A 27,291-nucleotide genomic window follows, 5' to 3' on the forward strand; every position below is an offset into this window, starting at 1 on the left:
GACTTTAATATCATTAACTTATCAGTCATCCTCTGCTTCTGAAGGTTGATTTTCTAAGTGCTACTTAATGTAAAGAAATTTTATTCTTGCTTTTCTTAGAATGATTCCCAACTTTTGCATTTTGCAATCCTTTCCCTTGTTAGGAAAGAATAATAGAGCGCTTGAAGGAGCAAAGGGAGCGAGATGACAGAGAAAGACTTGAAGAAATCGAATCTTATAAAAAAGAAAACAAAGACCTGAAGGAGAAAGTTAATGCTTTACAAGCTGAGCTGACAGAAAAAGAGGTCAGTCTTCACAGTAAAATCTATGTTCTATGTCATGATGATGAAAGAAAGTGCATTAGGATTACTCTTGAACCATTTAAAGTAGTGAAGCTCTGCCACTTCAGTGGTCAGCTTTTATTGAACTTCTGTTTTCTTAGGCATTCTTCACAGTCCTCACTTTTGTACATAAAATATTGCCTTACTTTTTGCATAGTTGTGTATCGTCTTTGCTACTTTTTCCTCTACATAAGCCTCCACAAGGCTCAAATATTTAATTGTTGCTCCTGTTTTCACTTGTCAGTCAGATTAACAGACTTCAAAGTAATTGTACCTCCAGAAAATAATGTCAACTTGTCTGTATTATGAATGTTTGTGTTTCACTGCATGCAAGCTCCTGTGATTCCTTTTGGTTGTATTCTCAAAATGCTGTCTTTGGCTAAACATGCTTATCTTTGTGTCAACTCTTTTTGGGGAAGGGGAGGGGGAACAGGATCCAAGTGATTACTAAATTGGCAATAAGTTAGTGTCGTGGTGACTAGGAATTAACCTTTTGCTCTTGGTCATTTTTCAGTCTAGTTTAATCGATCTCAAAGAACATGCATCTTCATTGGCATCAGCAGGGCTGAAAAGAGACTCCAAACTTAAGTCTTTAGAAATAGCCATAGAACAAAAGAAAGAAGAGTGTAGTAAGTTGGAAGCACAGTTGAAAAAGGTAAGTTCCATCTTAAAAAACAAACAAAACCCAGCAATAATCAGGGAAAAAAAATAAAAAAGGACCACACCCAAAGCTCTCATGTTGAAAAGATGAACTTGTTTACTCTTCTAGAGTAAATCTAAAATCTACCAATGGTGTTTGCTGATGCTTGCATCAAATACTTCTAAAATTTTCTTAAGAGGCTTGTACCAAAGCCATTAGAAGCCTCCAAAATTATCTTGATTACCTATATGAGGGAATTCTGAGAAGCTGATTCAAATAAATGAACTGGGAACAGGACACTAGAGGGAAAGTAGAAAGGCAGGGAGAAATTATCAAACCATCAATTTTTATGTGAATGAATTTATACCTTTATTAGAAGTAGATGGAAATGCTCATAGTATGAGGAAAAAAGTGAAAGCAGAACCTTCTAATGAAAAAGAAGTCTGCTTCTAAAATGGAATTTCTAGTTGGGTTTTATTTCTGCTTTTTTTTTTTTTTTTTTTTTCTTTGTTGATGAATGTATGTTTGTGATAATTAAACAAACAAACAGAAAGCTTACCTCAGCTAGCAATTCAATAATTTACCAAGTAGTGGAAGAAAACATTTAAAGGAAAATATGCAAATTCTATTTTTTATAACATGGTTTTATTTAAATTGATGCATTAATATATTTTTTGCTTAAATGATTTGCAAGTTTGTGGATGCCTTTTCTACCATACATTATTTCTTTGACTTGTTTCTGTGTCACCTGGTTATGTCTGCTCTCATTGTTCAAATGCCAATGTCATTACACATTTGATGGGTTCAGACTGTTTGCCTTCTGTAATTCGTGAGTAAGTGTAGGGCAAACATGTTTCATTTTCTAGAAAAGTGTTCATATGTTCTATGAATGTTACCACTGTTAGGATAATATTCTGACTTTTTTTTTTACACAGGTTGAGTAGTATCCTGCTCCATGTTTAAGCAGAGTTTCAATACCCTTAATGTGTGAAGAAGTTACTGCGAAGTGTAAAGGAGGATACTAGAATGAAAATCTTAGAATTCTATTATTTTTTAATTCAGAAAGAATATGTGCAGTTAGCTGCCAGTATTATATGTTTAGTTGTGGAGATGAAAGAAAGGAATGTTTTCAAATTAACATATACAAAAGCTTTTAATTAAAATACAGCTCCTTTATAAGTTGCGTAGCTTGTAAGTGAATTAAAATATCCAAATAAGCTGTTTCACTGGAAGTCCTTTTTTTTTTTTTCTTTAGTTTGAAAATATTTCCGCTTACATTGCACTTTGCTACAAAATGTACTTCTTTACAATCTGAAATATCTTATTTGTCTGCAATGAAAAAAAAAACACAAATTAGTGAAACAAACAAACAAAAAGCATAAAGCACAGATCACTTAAAAATCAAAATAATCATAAGGACTTGAAATCCTAAGTCAATCTTCCATGGCTGCACATATAAACACATCTTATGGTCATAGAAAAATAAGCACTTATAAAAGTCAAAGAGTGTCTGGGATGTCTTTCATATAGAAAAGGAGTATGTTCCTTGTGTATAAATACAAAGAATTATTAAATGAAAGTTGAAAACATGATAGTTTTATTATATCATAAATACAGCATAAAGCCCCCATGGAAACTCACCCAACATTTTTAGGAGACCAGGTATTTCCACAATAAAATGTAGTTACAACCTTCTTTGTGGGCAGAAGAAGTTTCTGGTTTTTGAACAGAAACAGTGACTGTTAATGATAGTAGACTCCAAACAGTAATTTTCAAGTCACATTTTCTCTAATAAAATACTTTATGTTCAGACCTGTAAATATCCTGCGTTAAAAGTAATGGGTCCCCAGAAATCTACCTTCACCATGTTTTCACTCCTTAGTAAACTAACTGAAATAGAAAACTGGGTTATTCTTGTATATGTCTGCGTTAGAGTAGGAGGCAGCATCAACGTAATTCAGAGTAAATTAACATGCATGGCTCGTAAGTGTGCTTATGAGTGCTTATGCATATGTTCACATGTATGAACATTACCCACTACAGAAGCTTGGAGGAATTGAACAACGTATCTTTTTCAAATTGACTCCAAAGGCTGTCTCTTGTTTTGAGAAATTTGAGTGCAGCTTATATATGACTCCTCTCTATAAAATAACATAGACAAGACACTTTTTCATTATGGTATTTTAAAATGATCATAGCTAAATTTTGATTTATGTTGTACCAAGTTATGCTAATAAATACGAATATAATCTGTGCACAGTTGCTAGGATTTGCTGTCTTCCATGAGTACTAACGGTAATAAATGCCGTGACTGAAAGAAAATGTGTGCAAGGGGCAAGTATAAACAACTATTTTTTTTTTAAAGTTTATATTTCCTAGTTTACACACTTTCCTTTTTTTGTTGTTGTTGGAGAGAATAATATTCATTTTTTGACAATTAAGAGGCTTTTGATCAAATCTGATTAGATAGAAATATTTTTCAGTATTACTCAGCATTTCATTAAAAGGAAACATATTGTTTGCATTTCATTAAAAGGAAACATGCTGATTTTAAAATCACTATTAATTTTAAAGAGTGGACAAATTTAAAGTAACAAGTAAGATGTTCATAAAGAGTAATTATTCATATTATTATACTATATTTTGGTACGCAAAATAATATTTAAAACCATAGACATGCTTATTAAACTTTTTGTGATAAAGATGAAGCATTGAAATTCATGAAGTTACAAATGAAAAAATAAAAACTAGGAGAATGTTTGATACTTTATGCCATAAGTTCATAGACTTCTTGTTGACTTATCTTGTATTGTTATCAGTGAAAGAACAGTAGGGATTACCTTAATAAGTAGCTAAGTATTTTGTGTGTGTGTATATAAAATATGATTATCCACTTCAGAATTTCCTCCTTTTGTTTGTCATTATTTTAAATTTACTTGCTTACTGACATATTTGCAGTCACTAAAGGACTTTTTGCCAAGCTGTACTGTGCAAAAGTCATTGTGCATAGAAAATTCAGTCTTGTGTTAAACAAAAGAAAAGTAATAAATTTAATGATAGAATTTAATTAATCTTTTATTATTACCATCTTTGAAAATTTGGTGATAAATTGCAGCCTCAGCCAAAAGCACTTCTCATGATTCATTGCTTAAGAGCAGCGCTTAATGTATCATCAAAAGTGGACCCCTTTCTTTATTTCATGGGTAATTTAACTTGAGAAAGGGAAAGTAACACAAACGTTAAATATCTTACTCCAGCTATTCTTTTTTAGGAGCCAAAGTCAACATTTATGTTTCCCTTGTGCCTCTCACTTTCACCAAGGAATGTTTAGACTCTTAAATTTCTATTTTATTTTTTTTTAATGACAAGTTCTTCTGTGCAAATGCACTGGTTTTGTTGAGCTAATGCTGTTTTCATGGATCTTTCCTTCTTTTCCTGTCTCTGCTTCACTCCCTTCCAACTTTGCAATGTAGCAAGCTGAACAGTTGTTCAATCAGATGTACAATCCAGTAAGTTCTTTTTAAAAATGCCCTCTGTAACATACAAAAGCATGAGGATCCATTATCTCTTGTTGTGCTCTTCCTCTGTGGAGCTTTGCAGAATACTTCTGATGCTCACTATGCTGTATCCATTATATCCAGATAAATAAACTTTGTGGACTTCAAGGCCATTTTAAGAATATGAAATGTATTAAACTACATATTATATTTCTTTTAAAAACACAAGTATCCTAGCCTTTAGGTCCTCAACTTCTCCATTAGAGAAGCATGCCTTTTTTTTTTTTTTTTTGCTTAGCTTTTTGATTCCTTCTTGTGGAGTACTTTATTTGATCCTTCAAACAAATAACTTTTAATTTACTCATTTTATAATAAGTGACTGAATTGATTAGGTGAACAATAGTATCTAGGATGTGACTGGTAATATTTTCAAAAAGCCATAACGCTAAAATAATTCTTATCAACTTTACTCATGTAAAAGTGACATTCAGTTCACATTCAACTTATATACATTAAGAATATCAAAAGATAGTTTTTAATCCAAGAAAATACTGAAATATATAATGATGAATGCAAGCAGCAGTTTTGAAAAAGTCAAGTATTATTACTTTGACTTGTTTAGTATTATTATTCTTGCTAATGTCTGCTTTAATCGCACAGTATCGACCCTTTTGACTTAAGTGTGTACCTTTTTCTGTTTTAAGAGCAGTAATAAACATTTTCTTTGTAGAGAACACTTTTTTTTGCTGAGCTGTATTTAACATGTGCTGTGAGCATCGCAGGACAGAAATAATGATGCAACTGGATTGTAATGGCAATTTACAAACTAAAGTTTACACAGTAATCATACCTGGAATTATCATGTAATTGGCACAGTATATATAGGAGGAGTATATATTCCTATATATAGGAATATATGCCTATATATATATGTAGGAATATATAGGTTTTATTAAGTAATATGATAATGTGCATTAGGGTAAGTATTGCCTTCACCAAAGTAAATCAGAATTTCGCCATTAATAGTGGTGGACAAGGATTCCAGCTTTGGAGTCTCCTATAGCTAAGTCTAGTCATGTAGTAGATATGTCATGATTTGTGCATAGGAAAAGAGAGTCGCAAGAAATATGCCATATTTACTTTTGAAATTATTGGTTAACTGTATTTTGAATCCAGTCATGAATCATTTTTAAGTAGCATAAGGTCTGATATTATCGCTTCTACTATCTAGCATGCTGCTAGTCAGGCCTTTCCCCTTTGAACTATAAAAACTTTTTTATTCTGTATCACATATCACCTTTGTGGTAGTTACATTCCTATTCATATCATTTGCACTCCTACTGTGCACGTCTCTTCAGACTGGAGTCTATTTTGTGTTAGTTTTCTCTTGATTTTCATAAATGCTTTCCAGTCATTATTTCAGTATTAGTTACTTTGCTATATGGAATTTGTTTGTTCATTCCTAGTCTATTTGTCTGTGATATTCCAAAGTCAGACAGTTTACTTTTTTTTTTTCTTCCCCTGCTTTTCATGCTTAACTTTCTGAAATACAAACATGTCTGTTCTGAAATAATGGATGCAAGATCCTTTTCCTTTGGAACCAGACAGTAATTGTAGTGTATCCTCCTCAAAACTGGTTTTCTTCAATAAACTTTTATTAAAAAATATTTTTTTTTTATTGAAAGAAATTTTTTTTTTTTTTGAGAACGATCTCCTTTCCCCAAACCACCTTGAAATTGAGGTTGTGACTTCACTGAAATTGATGACAACGTTTTTTTTGAATTCCACAAGTCCAAGTTTTCACCTTTTTTTTTTTTTTTTGATATGGCATTAATAGTAGATCCTGAAACAACTTGTTTGTACATTATGCTTCATAATTTAACAGAATGCTTTTTTTAATTTTATTTTTATTATTATTTTTGTTTAAGAGCCATAAAAATGGATTGCAGTCTACTGAACTTTTAATGCTCCTTTGTTTAAATGTGTCAGAAATAACAGTCAATCTCTGAGTGTACCTCTTTAGCCTATACAGTAATAACATATATATATTTTTTTGTTTTTGTGGAATTAGTGTTTTCTACCATGTCAGAAAAGTATTGGCTCTAAGACTTTCTTTCAATGCTGAATCCAATGTTTTTAAAATTCAGCAATGGATGGAAATGTTTTGTTCTTATATGCGTTATACCATTTATACCATTAGGGTACTGAAGTGGAGAATATGTGGAAGAGGTGCAAAAATTTCACAATGTATTTGCCTGTGTAAATAAGATGTGAACAAAATTGGGTGCATTTTTATTCATGTTTGCTTTGAAAGTTGAACATTTTAAATACCCAATGATTTCTTGTGCAAAGTTGACTACAAGTTACATGATTGTTTTTGTCCTGTAATGAAAATGTAATGACACATATCTTTTCCTCAATAGTAAAGACTTATTTTCCATAAGCTTCATGAGAGCAATGTCAGATTCAAATTTAAGACACTTGTAGAATTTACTTTAAATTGCTTACAGCAGCCCCTGATGTTAAATATGTAAATAAATAACTTGATTTTTAAGCAGACTACAAAAATAGTGGCTTTTTTATTAGTCTATTACTGAAAATAATAAGATTTGAAGGATCTTACAAAGTAATTTCTTGCATGTAAATTCAGTCATTTCATTTAAATTTATTTAACACTCAAATGATTTCTGTGTATGTGTCTGAAGCTTTTAAAATGAAATACTGTATCTATCCATCCATTTCTGTTATGTAGAATAATGCATGCATGATTGTACCATAGAATTTTAACTCACTAAGTAATTCATGTTATACGTTTGTGCCATACTATTATTGTTTTCGTGTAGGAAATTTGCTGTTTACATGAGGACATATTACACAGAATCACACAGAATTTCTAGGTTGGAAGAGACCTCAAGATCATCGAGTCCAACCTCTGACCTAACGCTAGCAGTCCCCACTAAACCATATTCCTAAGCTCTACATCTAAACGTCTTTTGAAGACTTCCAGGGATGGTGACTCCACCACTTCCCTGGGCAGCCTGTTCCAATGCCTAACAACCCTTTCAGTGAAGAAGTTCTTCCTAACATCTAACCTAAAACTCCTCTGGCTCAACTTAAGCCCATTCCCCCTCGTCCTGTCACCAGGCACGTGGGAGAACAGACCAACCCCCACCTCGCTACAGCCTCCTTTAAGGTATCTGTAGAGTGCAATAAGGTCACCCCTGAGCCTCCTCTTCTCCAGGCTGAACAAGCCCAGCTCCCTCAGCCGCTCCTCGTAGGACTTGTTCTCCAGGCCCCTCACCAGCTTCGTCGCCCTTCTCTGGACCCGCTCAAGCACCTCCATGTCCTTCTTGTAGTGAGGGGCCCAAAACTGAACACAGTACTCGAGGTGCGACCTCACCAGAGCCGAGTACAGGGGGACGATCACCTTCCTAGCCCTGCTGGTCACACTGTTCCTGATACAAGCCAGGATGCCGTTGGCCTTCTTGGCCACCTGAGCACACTGCTGGCTCATATTCAGCCGACTATCCACCATCACTCCCAGGTCCTTCTCTGCCTGGCAGCTCTCCAATTATTACTTTAATTCTACAATATTTGTAGTACTTAGGAAAATATCGGAACAGATATATACGTACTGTAAGAATTAGTGAAATTCCTAGCAATATGCTATTTTTATTGAATTGGAAAATATAAATATAAAAAATATAAAACAATTGGAAAATAATATGTAATATGCAATGTAGTCACAAGATAACAGACAAAAGACCATAAGACCAGTGTGAAAATTGAAATTTTGGATTGTGTTTCCTATGTCTAATCTGCACATGTAAGCATTAAAAATACAGATTAATAGATCAACTACCTGGCTGCAGAAAGGTACTCATGATACAAGGTACTCTTCCTCATAAAAATAGAAAATGTATTCTCCCTAGGAAAACAGAGAACATGGGAAAAAAAAAGAAGGATGGAAATAGAAATAGGATAGGTGTAAGAGAGGAGAACTGCAAGTGATGGGGACTTTCTGATGCATGCGATTAACCATACAGCTTCTGATTAGGAGTGATCCAAGCCTTTCTCCCACATTTAGCCTGCCTGGTTGGAAGTAGGGACAATGTCAGTTCAGCTGCACCAGTAGGCTATGTTGGGCCTCCTGTTTGACCTCAGAAGTCCAGTTCCATCTGGAAACAAATCATCCGTGATCTTCATATAAGAATTATTAAAAAAAAAAAAAAAAAAAAAGTGACTCATACAAATCCAAACACATCTTGCAAATAAAATATATCTTTACCTTGGCACTGTCAAATGGATTTTATTTTGTTGTCTGGTCAATTATAGTACCAGCAGCTTTGTCAGCAACGTGAGGGTTTCCTTCAAGGGAAAGCTCCTTTAAAAAAAATGTTTCATGTTCTTGCTATCCATATTTTTACTAACTTTGTTTTCCTCCTCCTTTAAGGCAATACCTCCGTAGAAGTCTGATTCCTGCCTCCTTTATGCAAACAAACTCTTGTTTGTGTAAATAGTCCAAAAATACTCTATAGGAAGTGCAACCAACTTGGTCATTTTTAATGCTAAAATGATTTCTCTCTCTCTTTCTGAATAATCTTATTCTTCCCTCTGTAACGAATGCTTATGCTGATTTATATATGACATTATGGATAATTGTGCTGCATGTCAAACCCCTGTTGAGGTTGGATACTAAATCATTTGGAGTAAATCATATTTTATAGGTTCTATTTCATTTTGAGAACTATAGGGAAATGGCCAAGTTTGTGGTAGGGAAGTTTCCAAAAACACATCCCACAAATATGGAATGTTATAAACACCAGAGAAATCAGAACTGAAAATACTTTTGCAATTTGACATCAATTTCCTTAGCATGTTGTTATGCAAGGATTATAGGGCTAAACTGGAGAATATAATTTATATCTATTGTTTCAGGTTACATTTTAGTTATGAGGTGTTCAGTAGATGATTTGTTCAGTGCATTTTGGAGCTGCAAAGGCAGGCTAGATGCAGAAAGGTGGGTGTTCTGCCTGTTTATGAAATGATGGAACCAAAGTTGGCAAATAAGCATCTTATGCATTGAAAGGAACAGAAAGGGAAAGTGACAGGGAAGAATATGAAATGGTGACAGCTTTAGAGTGGAACTGAAATTCTGTTCATACCCTTAAGAGATGAGGAGGAATCTGAAGAGCAATACGGAACAAAATGCTTTTTGCATAGGTTTGCTAGTATTTTAAAGAGAGGAGTGGTTTTTTTTTTCTACTTTTTTTGAGTGAATTTACATTTACCAACATTTGGAATTATTTATCTCCTTCACTTGTTTATTCTTTGTGAAAGAACACTTAGTTCTCATTTTGGAGAGGTAAAATATTGTCTAATTTCTTAATAGAACTGGTGGAAAATGGAAGTAGTGTGCAGATTGGAAGTGGTACCCAGTGTCTCAAATAATTGGCAGTCTGCATATTGCTTTTAATTAAAAAATTACATAGCTAGCTGAAAGTAAATTTCTTGACACAGCTAAAACTCAGCATAAAATAAATCAAACTTTAATATTAAAGCAGGGAGATGTAGGAGGATGAAAATGAATCTCTTGCTAACATCTCTGTGGGTATTACCTTGAAATGAGCTCTGTTAGGAAACTCCTGTATAAGGGCTTGAGCATCCCAAATAGAACATTTGAAGAGCAACATTGGAATATTTGAAGAGCAAGGCTCGTAAGTTTTGTAGGCTTCTTCTGTTACGGTAATTCCTGTTATGGCTTCTCCTGTATTGGTAACTAAATATTCCTTCTGATTAAAAATCTCACAATGGGATAAATAAAACATGAAATCTTCTATCTTTTTCTTACTATCCTCATGCTTAAATGATATGTTACGAACAAAATTCCTAATTTTCTTTCCAGTAATCTCATTTTTTATTGTTGTATTTATACTAAACCCAGACTTGTTCTTTATTTATACAGAAAATTTTACCATTGCAAAGAATATGAACCTTCTAATAGCTGTATTTTATATTAATTCTTTCCAAAACATGCATGTTTCATTTTGATCAGCATTTCTTCCATTGCTTGCTTGCATCGTCTATTCCCTGAAATTAAGAAGATAATCCCAAGTTTCTTCTGCATAATAGGATAGTTGGAGGACTTTCAGTTCTAAATATCCTGAATTTCTGTAAATTTTTTTTTTATACTAAGAACATGTTATCTGAATTTTCTATGTTTAATGTGCACTGCATTAAACTACTTGTTTTTTCCTTGCCTGCTCTTTCAAGATGCCAATTAGGAATAATGGGAAGCAAGGGGTAGGCGAAGCATTGCAGTGCATTGTTGTTTCCATCTGTGTGTGATTATACCAGCCAACAGTTTGAAGCACTTGATGCCTGATCATGTTCCCATTGATGTTAATTGGGTTTTTGCCATTAGATTTGATGGGAGTAAGATTGGGCTCGGCACTGTTGTTGTGTTCATTGCGTTTGTTCTTGTCTGTGAAACTGCCACCCATCCATGCATGTGTTTGCCAGGTTTGTGCCATTGTCACTAATGAGCTTGTTTTCTGACGTTTCAGGCTAAGTATTCATGAGAATGGAATAAATAAATAAATAAAATTAAAAAAGATAAAAATAAAAAGGATTATTTGGTAAAATGTCTGCTGAAAGAAACTTTTTAGTTCATTGGTTTTTCTTTTGAAAACAGCACTGCATATAAACAATTTCTTACTTTCATATTCTTAGTATCAAGCTGTATTTGAAACATCTGGTGATACAGATTACAATATATATATCTGTGTCTATATGTGTATGCTCATGAAAAAAGCATACGTGTATGGAGAGAGTGTGTCTATACATTTGAAAGACTTAAGAAGCATGAAGTGAATTAAATGAGTTACAAGGTGATTTTTTAAAAATTAAAACAACAAAACAACAGCCTTAAACCGTGGTCATGTTAATAAGAAACAAAACAAAACAAAAAAAAACAACCAACCAAACACCACTCTTTTTGTTTAATAAATGCCCTCCCACTTCAGGATGAAGCTTTGGTAAAATAGCATTTGAAAGTAATTTTAGACTGTGAGGGTACTTGAATTCCTTTTATAAAACTTCTGTAGAAAAATATTATCTGACAGAAATACCTATAATCCTTTTTAATGAAAATTTTAACTCCAAGATTGAAGAAGCGAAGCTCTTAAAGCTATATAAATTACTGTCATTATTATTATTATTATTATTATTATTATTATTATTATTATTATTATTATTATTATTATTATTGATTCTTAAGGCTCATGAGGCTGAAGAGGAGGCACGGATGAACCCGGAATTTGCAGACAGAATGAAACAGCTTGACAAAGAGGCATCATACTATAGAGAAGAATGTGGCAAAGCGCAGGCCGAGGTTGACAGACTTCTAGAAATACTCAAGGAAGTAGAGAATGAGAAGAATGACAAAGATAAGAAAATTGCTGAGTTAGAAAGGTAATTTTTGTATTATTTGTTTTCTATTAAGTGGCATTTTTATTTACTTGATCTTCACTAAAGAGAAGAGAAGTTAAGGGTAGAATACATGTATATGTTTTTAATAGGACATTTGTGATGTTTTGCAAAATTGTATCAGAAGTGAAAAAGATTGATACTTAAGAATCACATCTCCTGTCTCCATAAAAGGAACATACATAGGAAAAGCCATATACAATTTACAGTGACAGCCCTCCTGTTAAGGCAACAGCCTTGTCTTTCTAGTAACAGGTAAATCAAAGCTGTCCCCATATATGTTTCTTCAATGCAAACAGGATCACTAGTTCTAAGAGGTCCTGAAAAGCATTGGTAAGTATTTCTGGTCTTGTGCTGTCAGTATTTCTTAGTGGTTTTCTGAGAAATGGTTGCCTTCTTCAGATGAGTGTTTTCTGATGTTGACCTTTTTTTTTTTTTTTTTTTTTTTTTTTTTTTTTTTTTTCTTAATTGTGGGAAGGTTGTATGGTCTTTCCTTAATAGAGATAGAATGGTTTGGGGGTCAATTTGTCTCATGCCCTTTTTTGTAATTAAATAATCTGAGATAAAGTTGCCATTTGTTTGATGAGAAATTTCTGTGTTTCTGAATTCTTTGTTCTCTTTCTGTACTCCTAAGCACTCTTATGTAAATGAATTTTACTTTTTCAAATGTTTTACATACTGTTTTCTAGTGATCAAGTTGGAAGAAAAGATGTTTCATTGTGCCAAAATTGAGATTTAAGAGATCTTCTGTTTATTGTTATAGTTCCCATCAAGACATAGCACTGCTATGTCCTGTTAGGGAGAATTACCATGAAACAGGAAGATCTGTCAGAAATATTGGTTACCTTAGGGGGAGCAAAACAATCACCTTGGAAAGGAAGCTTTGTAGAATGTCTCCTATTGCTGATGACTTATCAACCTCCACAGTTCTGTTGCCAAAACCTACCTTTTTCTGAAGACATTTGGCACAGGTTTGATTTAATAATAATAAGGAATGGTATGTAGTTATCAATCAATGTGCCATGAGAATAGAGACCTCAAATTTAAAGTGATAAATAAAGATTTGTACTTGACATGTAATCTGTTTACATGAGGACAAACTTAGTGATTACTTTTCTCATCACATCACAGAATCACAGAATCATCTAGGTTGGAAGAGACCTCCAAGATGTCCAAGAGACAGACACAAAGTGGTTGTTTGGTACAGCAAGCCTAGCAAACTGTCAGCAACATAATATTGTAATAGGGAAATATTTTTAGACAGTGAGTATCTAACTCTTCCTATTAATCAGGCTCACCTTGGGTTTCTCTAAAATTTGTTTTCCCTCCCTCTTCCTCATTTTCGAAAAATATTGGCCAAAAATCTAAATCTTTATATAACTGTGCCACCTGTTGGTGTCCCTAGGCAGGGAACTTTGATGTTGAAATTCCCCTTTCTAGGGGGTTAGGTGGAGTGTAAATTACTGTAACATTTTATGATGTGCTACTGCTTTTTCTGATTTTAATGACTACTTGATTGGCTCATTATTGAAGGGAAGAGGTGGAGTCAAAGCTCATTTTATCCACTTTATGGGGTTAAGGCATTGTGAAAATGACTGCAACTTTAACAGAAGCAAATTTGAAAATGTTCTTTCCTTCTTGTCCTGCTGTTTTTAAATTCATATAATGTGCTCTGTATTGCTATTTTCTCTCCTTTCTTTCTCCCATTCTATTTTTTTTCTGCTCAGAAACAGCATATCTTCAACATATCTTGTAACAGATGCAAGGCTTGTCTGGTGTTTTGTAGGAAAATGAATGTTCTTTTGTAACATATTTGTTGGTTAATAGCTTGATGGGATCTATGTTCACTGCTCTGCCATCATTTTTACATTTCAAGATAATTGCAACAACATAAATTCTCAACATTTATAAACATAAATTCTCAACATTTATAAACAAATTCCTAAAAGAGCTATATTTAAGAGTACTGCAAACTATGATATCTTCATGATATTTCATATATTCATGTATAAATTGATCAGCATCATTTGGTGACCTTGTATAAAATCAGTTAATCTGAAAAGAAAATACATATTTGCAATAATGTTATCATCTTCAAAATCAATTAAAAATGAAAACAAGATCATGAATTACTTTTACACAGAAAAGCTGAATATATAATTGAGTTTGAAATACTCAAAGGCAGAAATATCTGTTTCTAGATATGAGGAATTAAATTTAGAGTTGCATACTATTTGGCAGATGAACATTAATAACACCGAAGAAGATTTTATCTGAATGATCATTCTTTTTGATTTTAATATGATTTTCTTGCCTCAGAAACGATCACACTACTGAGTTTCATCACTTAAGATTCATGATTCATATTGTTCCTCATATATGCAAACATGTAGGTCTGTTTCTTGTTATTACATATGTACAAAAGTATTTTGTATTTTATAACTCCTTGTTACTACTACATAGGAGAACCACTTTGTCCTTTTCTACTAATGCTGTTTGATAATTTCTATTATATCTTTCATGATTTATCTGTTTATAATGAGACCAAGTTAAAATAAAATGCAATATATCATGGCATGCTGCACTTCTAGTAAACTTTCTTTGGTTTTACTGGTTAAGAAATGTGGTATCTCCTCTTTTTTTTTTTCTTTTTTCTTTTTTTTTTTTTTTTGATAATGTAAATACAACTGGGCAAGATAGCAATCAACTTAAATTTTAACGTGAAGGGCCTAGCCAAATGGAGATATTGCAGCTGAGAAAACTGTCAGGATGGATTGAGTATGTTGTTTAATGCTTTTATTAGCAGTATTAGAATGAAAAGTATTGTTATTTGTGAAGTATGCTGGGGATTTTAAATAATTAGTGTAAATGATATATAATAGTTTAAAATGCATGACTATGAAGTTAGGACCAGTAAAATTGCCAGCTGTACACTAAGGATAATCCTTGTTACAATTGAGGAAAAGAGAGAGTAGATAGATTTGCTTATGGCAGTGTTGTTATGGGCCATCTAAATAACAAGGAGTGAATCCTGATATGTCAGAATAAATGTTACTGTAATGATAGGAAAGTAGTAATGTCATCAAGCAGTTTCAAGACCCCACATGGAACACTGCTGTATACTTCTCAACAGTCATATTCAAGGAAGTTGAGTAGAAACCAGAAACAGGTGCAGAGAGGGCTGGTATGATAATTAGGCAAATGGAGTACTGGTGTCAGAGGAGTCTAAACTTAAGTACTGGTTAATTTCCCTAGCAAAACAGGCTCAGCAGAGATGTGTGTTCCCTGTGAATATGAGAATGAGTAAGCCCTGCAGTGGAAGAAGGGTGATTTAAGTAAAAGAAGAGTGTTAGCACCTAATTCAATGGATATGAGCCATCCGTTAATAAATTTAGTCTGAAAAGGGAAAGAAAAGATAGAAAGCTTTCTAATTTTCAGAGGAAGGAAGGCTCTGAAACAGCTTGCTAAATGAAAAAAAAGGGAATGAGAAACCTAACTACTTCTAAGGTGTGGCTTGACAGATTCATGAATCTAATTATGACATGGCTGACTGCACCTGCATGGACGAGTTCAGGCCTCAGAACCAGGTTATTTCTCATAGTCTTTTGCTCTTACAAGTACAGTACGCTGTTAGCAACCCAAGTGCATGGTATTTGTGTTAACTTTACCTTACTTAGCATTGTAGAGATATCTATGCAAACACATTCCTTATATTAAAAGTGATTTCCTAGGGGTTGAGGACAATAACGAAGTGCTCTCAGAATGCAAGAAATGCAGATACCCCATTGCCTTCATTGTGCCTTTGGATTAAATCTGAAGGACTGGGAGAAAACAGGACATTTTATGTGGAAAAAGACTGGAGAGGCTGCCTTTGCTCTTGGATTCTGATGCTGTTAAACAACATTCTAGGCTGTTCTCTGGACTCTGTTTTAAAGAGCATTACGTGGAACGATAAGTTCCATGCAGGAAAGTAGTCTCTTTAGAGGAAAAGAACTAGATTAGTAATTACTTTCTCATGCAGAGTCATATTTAAGTATCCCTTGTTGTCAATTGCTTTGAGCACCCTTGATAGACAGGCCAGACTGCCTATCTAACTGCAAGACTCAGCTCAGGATGCAGTGGCCTTTTAATTTTAGTTACCCTCAGGGATGGAGAAAGAGCTTGGGCAAAGGCTGAAAGTAAGAGTTAGGGAAGGACTAACATGTTACCTGCTTCCTCAGAGAGAATTGGCTCTGAATGAACCTGTCTGGTAACAGATAATCAGACTATTGCTGGTTTAAGAGTGAAATGCTGGAGCTTGATGATGGAGGATGAGAAAATACATAGAGTAGAATGCAAAAGCTTGATGTGTTTTTCTCCAGCATCGCATTAGCTGGTCAGTCATTTGCTTGATTAAGTGTAGCTTCTTAGCAAAGCCTATACTAATGTGTATATTAATTTAAGTAAGTTAATTTAGAAATACGGTTTTATCTATGAGACAAAGCAGTTTGGTTTTAAAATGCAGTGTAATTTTGTAGACAGTGTCAGGGATGCGTCATCTAGCACAGACTAGATGGCTGAATAGTAAGCAGAGAGAGAGGTGAGAAAAAATGACCCCATTAGTACATGGCCTGAATTACGTTTTTTGCAGTAGTTCTCTTTCAAACAGGTGATGAAAAAGCCCTTGGTCTAGTTCTTGCTCATAGGCATTGCCATAGATTGTGCATTTTGCACTGTAAATGGGAACATCCTGATTCTTTGAAGCAGAACATCTTTGTTTAGGGCCTTTCAGGTTTTTATTGAATAGATTCCATGGTCAAGATCACATTTTTCAGTATGTCTGTATAGTTATTTAGCATGTGTGTTCATAAGTTTTGGGTAATAGCACTGTAGATGTGCATTTAAGGCTTTGGGATATTCACACTACAATTAATTTATTCTGAATTCCTTTGCGTTTGAGTTCTGATGAAAATAGTAAGTTCACTCGGCACTGAAAATTTATAGCAGAAACTTGAAAACATCAGCATGTAAAAAAAGGGTTCAAAGAAAGTATTTTCATGCTTAAAGAAAAAAGTACTTTTCATGTATGAGTGAAAAATTGTGCACCAGTGACATCTCCAGGGGTTAGTCTAGCTTGGTATAAGGCAAGGTTTTTTTTTTTTTTCATACTTAATTGAAATAATGGTGGATATTTTTGAAAAATACGTAATCAAGCACCAGGATATTTGCAGTAATGTAGAATATGAAGTCTTATTCTTCAGACCAGAAAAAAAAAAATAAATCTGTCAGCTTTAAAAGACTCTTTCCTGGGGATGGTGGAGAGGGGTGAACTTCTAAATAACGTCTTTAACAAGATGCCAAATTGTTTCACTGTTTTGTCTTTCAAGAGAAACTTGGTGAATGTAAGTGTTCAAACCCCTGGTGGCCTCAAAAAGACTTCATGGTATGGAGTTTGATATGACATGGTTTATGTGGCAGCAAACACTACCAGTAAACAGCTAATCTGTTTGTTCCATGTGTATAATGTATGTGTATACATTAAAATGGCTATAAATACGAATGGCGTTAAACAGTCCATAATGACAAGGTGCCGTTGATTTTAAAATATCCATTGTGTTCAGTGTACAGCAAGGATATGCTTGGTGCAGAAATTTTATTTTTCTTTTTGCAGTCCTTTTCCTTTTCTTTCTCTCTCTCTTTTTTTTTTTGTTTTGTTTTCTGTTTTTTGTTTCTGAATAAAATTTACTGATAACATCTACTTGTTATATTGTTAAAGAACTAATGTGTTCCTCCCTTAATTCTCTTTTGCTGTCTCTCTCCCTGTCTGTTTTTCTCCAAACTGCTGCTTTCATCCCTACTCCAACCAGCTTGACTTCCAGGTCAGTATTTTCCTATTTAATTGGTCCTCCCATGACCAAGGTTTTCATTGATGCTTAATTTATTTGGTCATTTTAATTCCATATCAGTAACTTCTGTTTGACGTTCCCCCGCCCTTTTTTCCCTTCATGCTTGATTCTGTTGTGAAGCTTTTGGTCATACCATTTCTAGATCAGAAACTTCATGGTGAATGAATGCTTTTGTCAAAAGTTTGTAAGAAAAAAATACTTGTTAGCAACATATTAAACTTACATGTTGTTTTTGTCATTAGTTTTTCCTTTCTTTCCTTTCTTTCCTTTCTTTCCTTCTTTTGTTTCTTTCCTTCTTTCGTTTCTTTTGTTTCTTTCTTTCTGTTTTAGGAGTTCAACACCCGGGAATAAATTTTTGGTAGACAGCCCAACTCAGGGAATAATGAAGTGAGCAATAACAAGAATATACAGAGAGATATATGCTTACAATTAGAGACTTATACTTTACTGTTACCAGTTTTACTATTATTGCAAACATAGTAGGACAGGTTGGAGTGCTTCAGCTACTAGTTCAGAATCTTTTAGCAATTTGTGTTGGCCAGATTATGAACCAGATTAAACTTGAAGGGAGGTGTATGTGAGTATATACTTTGTATGCTGGATTTGTATGTAGCATAATCTAATCAGATACACATTTTTGTTTCTCTGAGGTTTTAGATTAATTTTGCAAGTGTGCTTCTGCACTGTTTTTGAGTAATGTTTAAATTATTTGGTTCTCATAGCCCAAACAGGTCCTCTGCTCCTGGGGAGTCTTTCTGTTGGCTTCAATCTTGTGAATGAAATCTTCAGCTTTACTTTTTTTGCTGCTGTTGTTGTTGTTCGTTTGTCTGTTTGTTTTGTTTTGTTTTGTTTTGTTTTGTTTTTCCCCAAGTTATACAGAGTTTTGCTGCCGTATAGTGAACCCCTAAAATGCTGCTTACTAAATTGAACAGTGTTGCAAGAGCTATCAGGAGACCTGAGATCTAGTCTATTAGAACCGACCTTTCTCTCTCTCTCACTATTAAAATGCAGGTGTATTTGGTTTTCAAATAGAGAGATGAGAAATGTTTCAGGGACCTTTGTGGCATGTGCTTCGTTTCTACCACGCACAGTTGCTTGTTCTGTCAAGGCAACCGTACACTCTTGTGGTGCTTTTGGAAGCAAAATAGTTGTCACACTGAAGCACTGTAATAATAATCTGAGTATTAAGAAATATTAAACCAGGCCTCAAACATTTGAGATAATGAGATTTCATCAAACAGTAAATCAGAGAGGCTGAAGTTATTTTTTTTTATTCTCTTAGCTGAGATCTAAAGAGCGAAAAGAAAATTTATGTTTTCTTTCTTGTTTTACTTAGTATAAATTGAGAAATTATTTACCACAATACATGTTAATGGTCTAAGATTTTATTAATATCAAAATGTGACATGGCTAAGGTGCAACTAAATTTCATTTCCTGTGCTGAAGTTGCTTTGCTTTAGGCAGAAACAGGCCTGGTTTTCAATCATTATCAAGGTAGAATTTGTTTACTTTTTCACAGACCAGTTGGATTAGAATGTAAAGGAGGGTGTATGCTGCAACGGCTGTCTAGGCAGATTTCAGGTATCCAAGGTTTTGCATTTGCAGAAATGATTCCATGTATCATGTTGCCATGCAGCGCATATGGCTGGAATCATGGCAAATCTCCAATATACCTTTATAATGTGCTCAGCCCTGAAGTTTTCAGACTTTTTATTGGAATGCCTACTTTTTGAGTGGCATTATTCTCAGTTCATGTAAAACTGAGAATAGCAGTGAGCAGAGCTCACTGGTTTGGGAGAGATTTCGTATCTTGATCTCAAAACCAAGTACAGTTCATGTTTTACAATTCAAGCATGTCAGAGGAGTTTCTGATGTGAATGCCTTCAGACCATAGGGCAAAAAATGTCTCACTACTAAAACATTGATGAGACAAGGCTTTTTTTTCCTGATGTGCTTTAATATACAACGCAATCAAAACTTAATTTCCAGCAACAGAAATTTTTGTTTCTGAAATTTGAGTCTTATCAATTGCAATAATGAATCACATGAACACTTTCTTTTTATTGTTTGTCTACTACAAGCATGTTTTAATGTGCTTGAATACAATGTTATTACACATGAATTATAAAAAATATTGAAACCATTTATTTTAAGCATCTTTATTTCTGCCGGAAAGTAATTAAATGCATTTACTCTGGATCTAGCTATGGTGGAGTTACTGTCTGAATGTGATTGCTCTGACATTTCTATCAGAGTTTCATATCTACAATTTCTATCATATTCAACGTTTATTGAAAATCTCCCTAGCCAGAGAGAGCTTAAAGAAAGATATGGTCTGAACTTTTGGGTAGACCTGTGCGGTGTCAAGAGTTGGACTTGATGATCCTTAAGGGTCCCTTCCAACTCAGGATATTCTATGATTCTATGATTCTATATTATGCTATGCAGTTGTCATTATGGTTGATTTCACTGGAATTCAATGATTGGTATGCAGAAACATTTGTTCAGCAGTTGGAGGTGCAATTTCTGTTATGTTTTATTGACCTAAAACACCAGCTGAAGCAAACTGTCCTCATAACCCTGCCAACTTTCATCCCTGGAGTCCTAGATAACTCGTAGTGTATGATTAGAGTTTATTGTAGTATTTCAGTGAAGTGTTAAGTTTTTGCAGCTTGAAACATCATTAAGATCAAAACTTAATTTAAGAAACAGAACTGTTTCTTTAATTTCTTTAATTTCTTCTAATCAATATGTTCTTAGCTGTCATTTTATTCATGATTAGAATGATTAGAAAAATGCTATAGTGCTTTTATAACACAATGAGCTATTGATACCATTGGCAAACAAGAAAAATACATTGACATAAAAATAATATATATATATATGATTTATATCAATCTACTTATATAATAAGAAGAGCACACTAGTCAGTAACATTTTTTTTGGTTTAGTTTATGATAGATTATATGCTTCCCAAACTTTTCTACCTGTAGATAAACAGGAGATGGTGTAGTTCTGGAAATTTTCCCACCAGCTTTTGTTGTTGGCCTTCCTAACTGTTTCTGTGGAAGGCTAAAGCTCCATGTAATGTGCAAAGCAAGGTTTAACAGAGTTTTAAATTTAACTTACAAGCCTTCCACAGTTTTGTCAAATGTCATTTTGATGGTTCCAAGGGCAGAGTGATATGTTGTTCAAAGATAATTTCCCTGGAGAAATTGAGATAGTGTACTAATGAAAACTGAGAGAATCTGGAATATACATTACTCTTCTGAGAGATTGGTTGTTCTTAGTGAGAAACGTTTGCTGTGTATATAGAACCAACATTTTAACATTGTGGGCATTTTAACATTTAAATCTTTTGAAAGACATGAAGATGTGATAAGAGATGTTTATCTGATTACATGTTCTTTTGAATTTGTATGTATTTGCATTTAATTTTATTTAAGACATAAACTAGAAAGTTTATTTATTTGGACCTCTTCCCTTTAAAAGAACAATATAAAATAACCATATAATATGAAATAAGAGGAATTACTAGAGAAAAAGAATAAAAAGATACATTGGCCTGGTGACAGGATAATGCAGTGTTCATTTTTATCCCTCTCCCTTCTTAATTTGCTTGATTCTTTACTAATGCCATCCCAGTATCCTTAAAGGACTGCAGAGGTTAACATCATTTCTGAGATAAATTATAATGAATTATGTAAACAAGGAAGGATATTTTGTAATTTTTTTCAGTAATGTGCATTTTTCAGTTCAATTTGGTGTAAATACTCTTTGAAAATATGTAGATATGCAGCATAAGGAGGAATTTACATCTCTGAAGGAAAAATAGCCACTTTGGATTGGGTTGGACCTGACAAAAAAATTCTGTGTTGGGGAATAAAGAACATAAGGAACTGTTACTCTTTCTGTTTTGTGATTATGGATTTCAAGACAGAGCAGTCTTTCTTATGATTCTCTAGACCTTCTGCTTACACTAAGTTTTTTTTTTGCCAGGGTGAAGATCCACAGAACATATTTCTTTAACTTTTGAATAAAGCAGCCATAGACCACTTTCTTGGGGAGCTCAGAGACTGCCTGGGTACAATGCTGTCAGGATTCCCTGTGTGTTGTGGAGAGATGTGATGTATGTGAAGAATCATTGTGAGATAGTAGAGCTTACACTTGAAAAGCTGTGATTGAAAAGAGACAGGGGAGCTAAATTTAGTAATTGGGCTGCTGATGGAGCTTCCTTTTCTACTCACATTGTTTACTTACATAATGCAGAAGCAATGTGAATAGACAATGTGGTTGTGACTAGATTGAAATGCTCTGATCTGAATTACAATGTGGGAAAGCTAGTATGTCAAAACAAGAAATTGTACAGTGTATACCTGACTTATTTAGACTTCTGAAGAGGTTACTGCAAAAGTACAGAAAGTTTGAATGATATAGGTTGGATTGATCCTGAGACCTGACAGGTTAAGCCAGGAGTTTCAGTAGAAAGATTTGATTCAGAAGGAAATTGCAGTAAGATGTGGAGTGCAGCAGAGGAGGCTCAATCCTGATTGCTTTCATGCTGGACATGTTGTGGACTTTATTTACTTATTTAATAAAAAAAAAGCTTCCCTGTTGAACAGCAGGAAAGAACCTGATGAAACAGTAGGAGCACTACAACTCCTTGGTCAAATATCAGGCAGCAACTATATTTGGTTACAGGTTACAGTTATCACTTATTAGTAAAATAGCTGAGCAAGCAATTGCCATTTAAATCAGATCAACTATCCTTATTAGTGTCTTGTCATCAGTTTTATTTTATTTTATTTTATTTTATTTTATTTTATTTTATTTTATTTTATTTTATTTTAAAATAACATAAGCAACTGCAGAACAATCCTTGTTTGCACAAGAGATGTGTGACAAATAAGTCTTCCGGTATGGATTTCACATGTGTTCATATAAAGTGTCATCCAATAAGAATGTGCTGAGACAGTAGTACAATACACTGTATTGAAGTTTCAGTGGTTCCAGTGCATATATGTGTTGAAACAAAGTGATATGAACCATAGTTTGGAAGCAGAATTTTAGTAGGTCTTTTTCATTCATGCATTATCCTCATGTGAGTATTTCTAGCATCTGTCCAGGGCTTTGGAGGGAACTGTGTCAGACTAAACACTTCTTAAACAGAGATTTTGGAAAAGTTCCCAGATTGTGTGTTAGGTAAACCCTTCCTCCCACATTTTTGTCTTTGAGGTGACAAATGTTTCAGTGACTTCTGTGGCACTTGCTTTATTTCTAGCAGGCAAAGTTGTTGGTTCTGTCAAGGCAGCCATGTGGTGCTTTTAGAAGCAAAATAGTTGTCATACTGAAGCACTGTCATAATAATCTGAGAATTAGGAAATCTTAAACAAGGCCTCAAACATTTGAAACCATGAGATCTAAAGGAAAGGAAAAGATTATTATTATTATTATTTATTTATTTATTTATTTATTTATTTATTTATTTTTTACCTTGATGATATATTCTGGGTGTTGCAGCATTCTTACATTCAGCTGGAGAATTAAGGAATATGGGAATCAAATTATTTGGAGATTTTAAAAGTAGTGTTTTAGATGATTTTTTTTGTTCAATGCTTGTACCAGTCATTTTGATTCCAGTCCTTTACATGAATGCAGAGAAGACAGGGAGGTTGCTTCTCAGCTCTTGTAGTGCATAGATCAAGTAGGAACTGTGACATGGAGTTTGCCATAGTCTCCATTTTAGGTGAATGATAGAAAGAAGACTAAACATTCTTCTTCAGTAAGAGAAGACAAAATTAACTTGTGATAAAGGTGTACAGAAAAATGGTCTTTGTTACTGGAAAAAAAAAAAGTCAGTTTGGCCAAAATTAACCAGAGAGTATCCTCTTTCTCCAGATTTTGTTTTTTTCTCCAGCCACCAAAATTTTACTGTCATAAGCTTACCATGTAAGGGAAGGTCTCAAGGTCTTCTGTCATCCTTCTTGGCAGTAGGCAGTCCAGCACTGGTGTGCTGTTATACTAGCTTTGATATAGAAAATGGAGCTGATTTACACTAATGTTATACTGTAGTTACAGATGAATCAGTATGAGCCATGTACTCCCTGAGGCAGGCAATTGTGTGCCTACTTACATTCTCAGAACTCAGGTGCATTGCACAGTGTTATGGAATGAAGATGCTGAAAGTATTACAAATTCTGGCACCATTTTAAACAAAATAATAGATTTTTGTAGCAGTTTTGTCATCATACTGTTGGAATAACCAAAGACACAAACCCCAAATGAAATAATTACTCTGGAGGGGGTAATGTATTAGAAGTGGTAAATTGATTGCTTATAGTTTTGTGGCTTTCTTAGGCTCCATTCTACATATGTTGCTTGTTTTGTGGGTGGAGTGTAATCATTGTGTAAATCGTGAGCTGGCTTTGCAGTTTTGCAGTCAGAGTAGGTTCCTCTACACAAAGAAAAAGGCAAAAATTATTATGAAATTTCATTATTTTATATGTTAATAAATTTTACCATATATTCTGCCTTTGGCTATGATCATCACTGTCTGCCATTTTATATCAGGGCATAAAAGTAGATGAATGATTTGGCCTGGAATGTATAAGCAATCTAGCTTCTGAGCATCATCTACATCATAAGAAAAGAATGTCGGGCCCAGTACCATTTTTTTTTTAAACCATCAAAGGAGAAAGAATAAAAGTTATTTTGAAGCTCAGTTCTCTTGGATGTTTTGGTTGAGTTAAAATAATTAACTTCTGCATGGCTGGAATGATTGCTTTTGGTTTTGCCTTCAAAGTATTCTTTAATTTTTGATTGTCGTGACAATTTTTAACAAAAAAATAGAAAAGGAAGGTTAAGCCTAAGGGAAAAAAAAAAAAATGATGTTTTGGATACTAATAATCCTTTAGCTTGTTGAATCTGGATTTAAAAGAACAACCTGAAACTTTTTATAAATGTAAATGTCAGCGCAGGAAAGTATTATTATTATTATTTTTTATTAGCAGTTATCTAATATGATCTTAAGTCATCTGATCTTAAGATGACTAGATTCTAACTTAATAAATTTACCAATCAAGTTTTTCTTTAAGAAAAATGCTGGTTATTTGAGGCATGTTTTGTTTTCTTTGTCATATCAAAACTTAAGCCTGTCATGCATATAGGTTTTCTAATTATGGTGGAACCTATTTTCCCCAGAGAAATCTATCTATGGGGTGTAAGTGAATAAGCAGTGTCCTTGCACATTTGTGCCAGGAATGTGTCTGTCAGTACCTCCCTTGATGTCTCTTGTTATCTTTATGGTTTGCTAGAGTCTAACCCAGCCTTGTTTTTTCAGGCTTATAGATTGGTAGTAGCAAATGCGTTTGCATTCTATGAGAATATCAGAAACAATACTTAACACTGCTCATATCTTAGTGGAAGTTCTGTCTGATGTATTTCAGTTGAGCTGGATCTGAATTGTAAAGAAGTCTTAAAACAAACTCCCATGCTGCCGTTTTGGTCTTTACTCAATAAACCAAATGGGAATCTGTATGTACTCTCAATTTTTAAGGCAGTGAGAACAAAACTGTTGGAAATATTTGTTGAGCCTTACTGAAGTAACGTAGTTCAGAACAGACATTCAAATGGACAGGATTTACAGTATCAGGTCTTCTGCATGATTAGCTGCTGAGATCCAGACTGCCTAAAGTGTTAAGATGCAATTTATAGTTAACATACATGAATCCTATGTGAAGGTGCAGAATATTTATAAAGGAGAAATATGATCTTTTAAAAATAAAAATGTTTTCAAGCATTGGCTGTAAGATTCTTTCTATGCGTACGTAGAATAACAGTTGAAATATTTGGCTGTAATTTATGTAGCGTCTTAAATTTTAACACAGATTTTTGAGGCTTTCATGTTTTGTGGAAATCGTCTTTTGACTAAATTGCTATATTTCATATTTTTTTTTCCTGAAACTTTTTCGTTATTTCTTTGAGTTCGTTATACTCTGTATTTTTTTTTTTCATTTTTATTCCATAAAAATCATAAAGAAGAAAACACTATTTACCTCATTTTCTATGTGTATTATCCCAACAATAGAAGACTGCATACTTTCTTGTAAAATGAATGGTGAAGTGTACAGGTTTCTGGCATACTGGAGAAATTTTTGGTTGTCTTTCAGACAGCTGGTCCCATTGTAATGCTGTTTAATATTATGACAGTTATTACAGAGACATGTTCCTTTAGAAAATGCTATAGGTTTTGCTCTTAGGGGTATTTCACGTGTCTGCAATGTTTGGATGCTTTGGAAAAAAAAAATCTTTATGAAATACAGTGAAAGCTACACTAAGCATTTAACACTTGATTTTGGCTGACATTGCATACTTTTTGGCCAAGGTACTCAGGTGGCTAATTTAAAATGGGAATTTAATGAAATAGCATGACTTTCTATAATCATGATGAAAGCGTTGGAGAGTAGACAACAGTTATGCACTACTGTACAATGAAATCTAAAAGATACTTGAATACATGTAGAAACTAAATGTCAGTATTTGTTTTTAAAACCTGTACTAAAGTAATTAAGTGCACTGTAGACTGACCTGTGAGATCATTTTGTATCTTATTATACAAGAGACAGAAAAAACTTGTTTAAATGCAGTCATTACAATTAGTGATATTCACACTAGCAAGAACTAAGTGCTATGCTGTTTTGATTCTTCAGAACTCTCCTGAAGGAAAAAAAAAAAGGGGGGGGAGGGGGGAACAAAAAAATGTATATATATTCAATGTTAAAAATACTGCAATCTAGTGAACTTAAACTATTTCCTGAAATTTTTTACAATGGCCAGAGCTGTATATATTTTAGTTTATTCTAATTAAGGTAGAAGCAGATAGAGTGAAATTGCCCCTTTTCTACTAGATTTTGTTGTCAAGGCTGACAGATATTGTGTATCATGTAGGACCTGGAATCTGAAGGAGTACTTTGATCATTTCTAACATGAAAGAGGCAGTAGCATAACTTCCAGTTCCAGCAAACTAGATTCAGTGGCCATTTATTTGTGTGTATTTTTGCTTGCACTGATGCATGTCAATGTAGCTAGATTCTATTAAAAGCCAATAAAAATGTATTTTGATAGAGTTAGAATGGGAAGGTGGTCTTAGTAATTTTATTTACGTTTCTATAATGACTAGTTCCCAAATATTATATTAAAAAAGAAACTGTGTTTAAACTCATGGCTACCCTAAAGTCATTCGTCTATGATCTCATAAAGGAGATCATCTGGGTTGGGATGCCGCATCCCTGGGAAGCATTCAAGGCCAGGCTGGATGGAGCTTTGAGCAACCTGCTCTTGTGGAAGGTGTCCCTGCCCATGGCGGGGGTATTGGAACTAGATGAGCTTTAAGGTTCCTTGTAACTCAGACCATTCTATGATTGTACAACCTGAGTACGTTTTCTTGCCATTGAGTTTAGCTC

At 33.9% G+C, this 27,291-nt stretch overlaps 1 protein-coding gene across 1 annotated transcript in view; it reads left to right on the top strand.

Annotated features, from left to right (window-relative positions):
• Nucleotides 1-27,291, top strand: part of ERC2 (ELKS/RAB6-interacting/CAST family member 2) — a gene marked incomplete at both ends in the record, with an annotated part of 465,422 nt that overhangs the window by 208,870 nt on the left and 229,261 nt on the right. Inside the window, 3 exons of the mRNA XM_084292445.1 lie at nt 144-284; nt 835-975; nt 11,737-11,930. Of these exons, the coding sequence (XP_084148571.1) occupies nt 144-284; nt 835-975; nt 11,737-11,930 (476 nt within the window). The remainder of the gene's footprint in view (nt 1-143; nt 285-834; nt 976-11,736; nt 11,931-27,291) is intronic.

Source organism: Netta rufina, assembly GCF_964035555.1.
Source record: "Netta rufina genome assembly, chromosome: 10".
Lineage (NCBI taxonomy): Eukaryota > Metazoa > Chordata > Aves > Anseriformes > Anatidae > Netta > Netta rufina.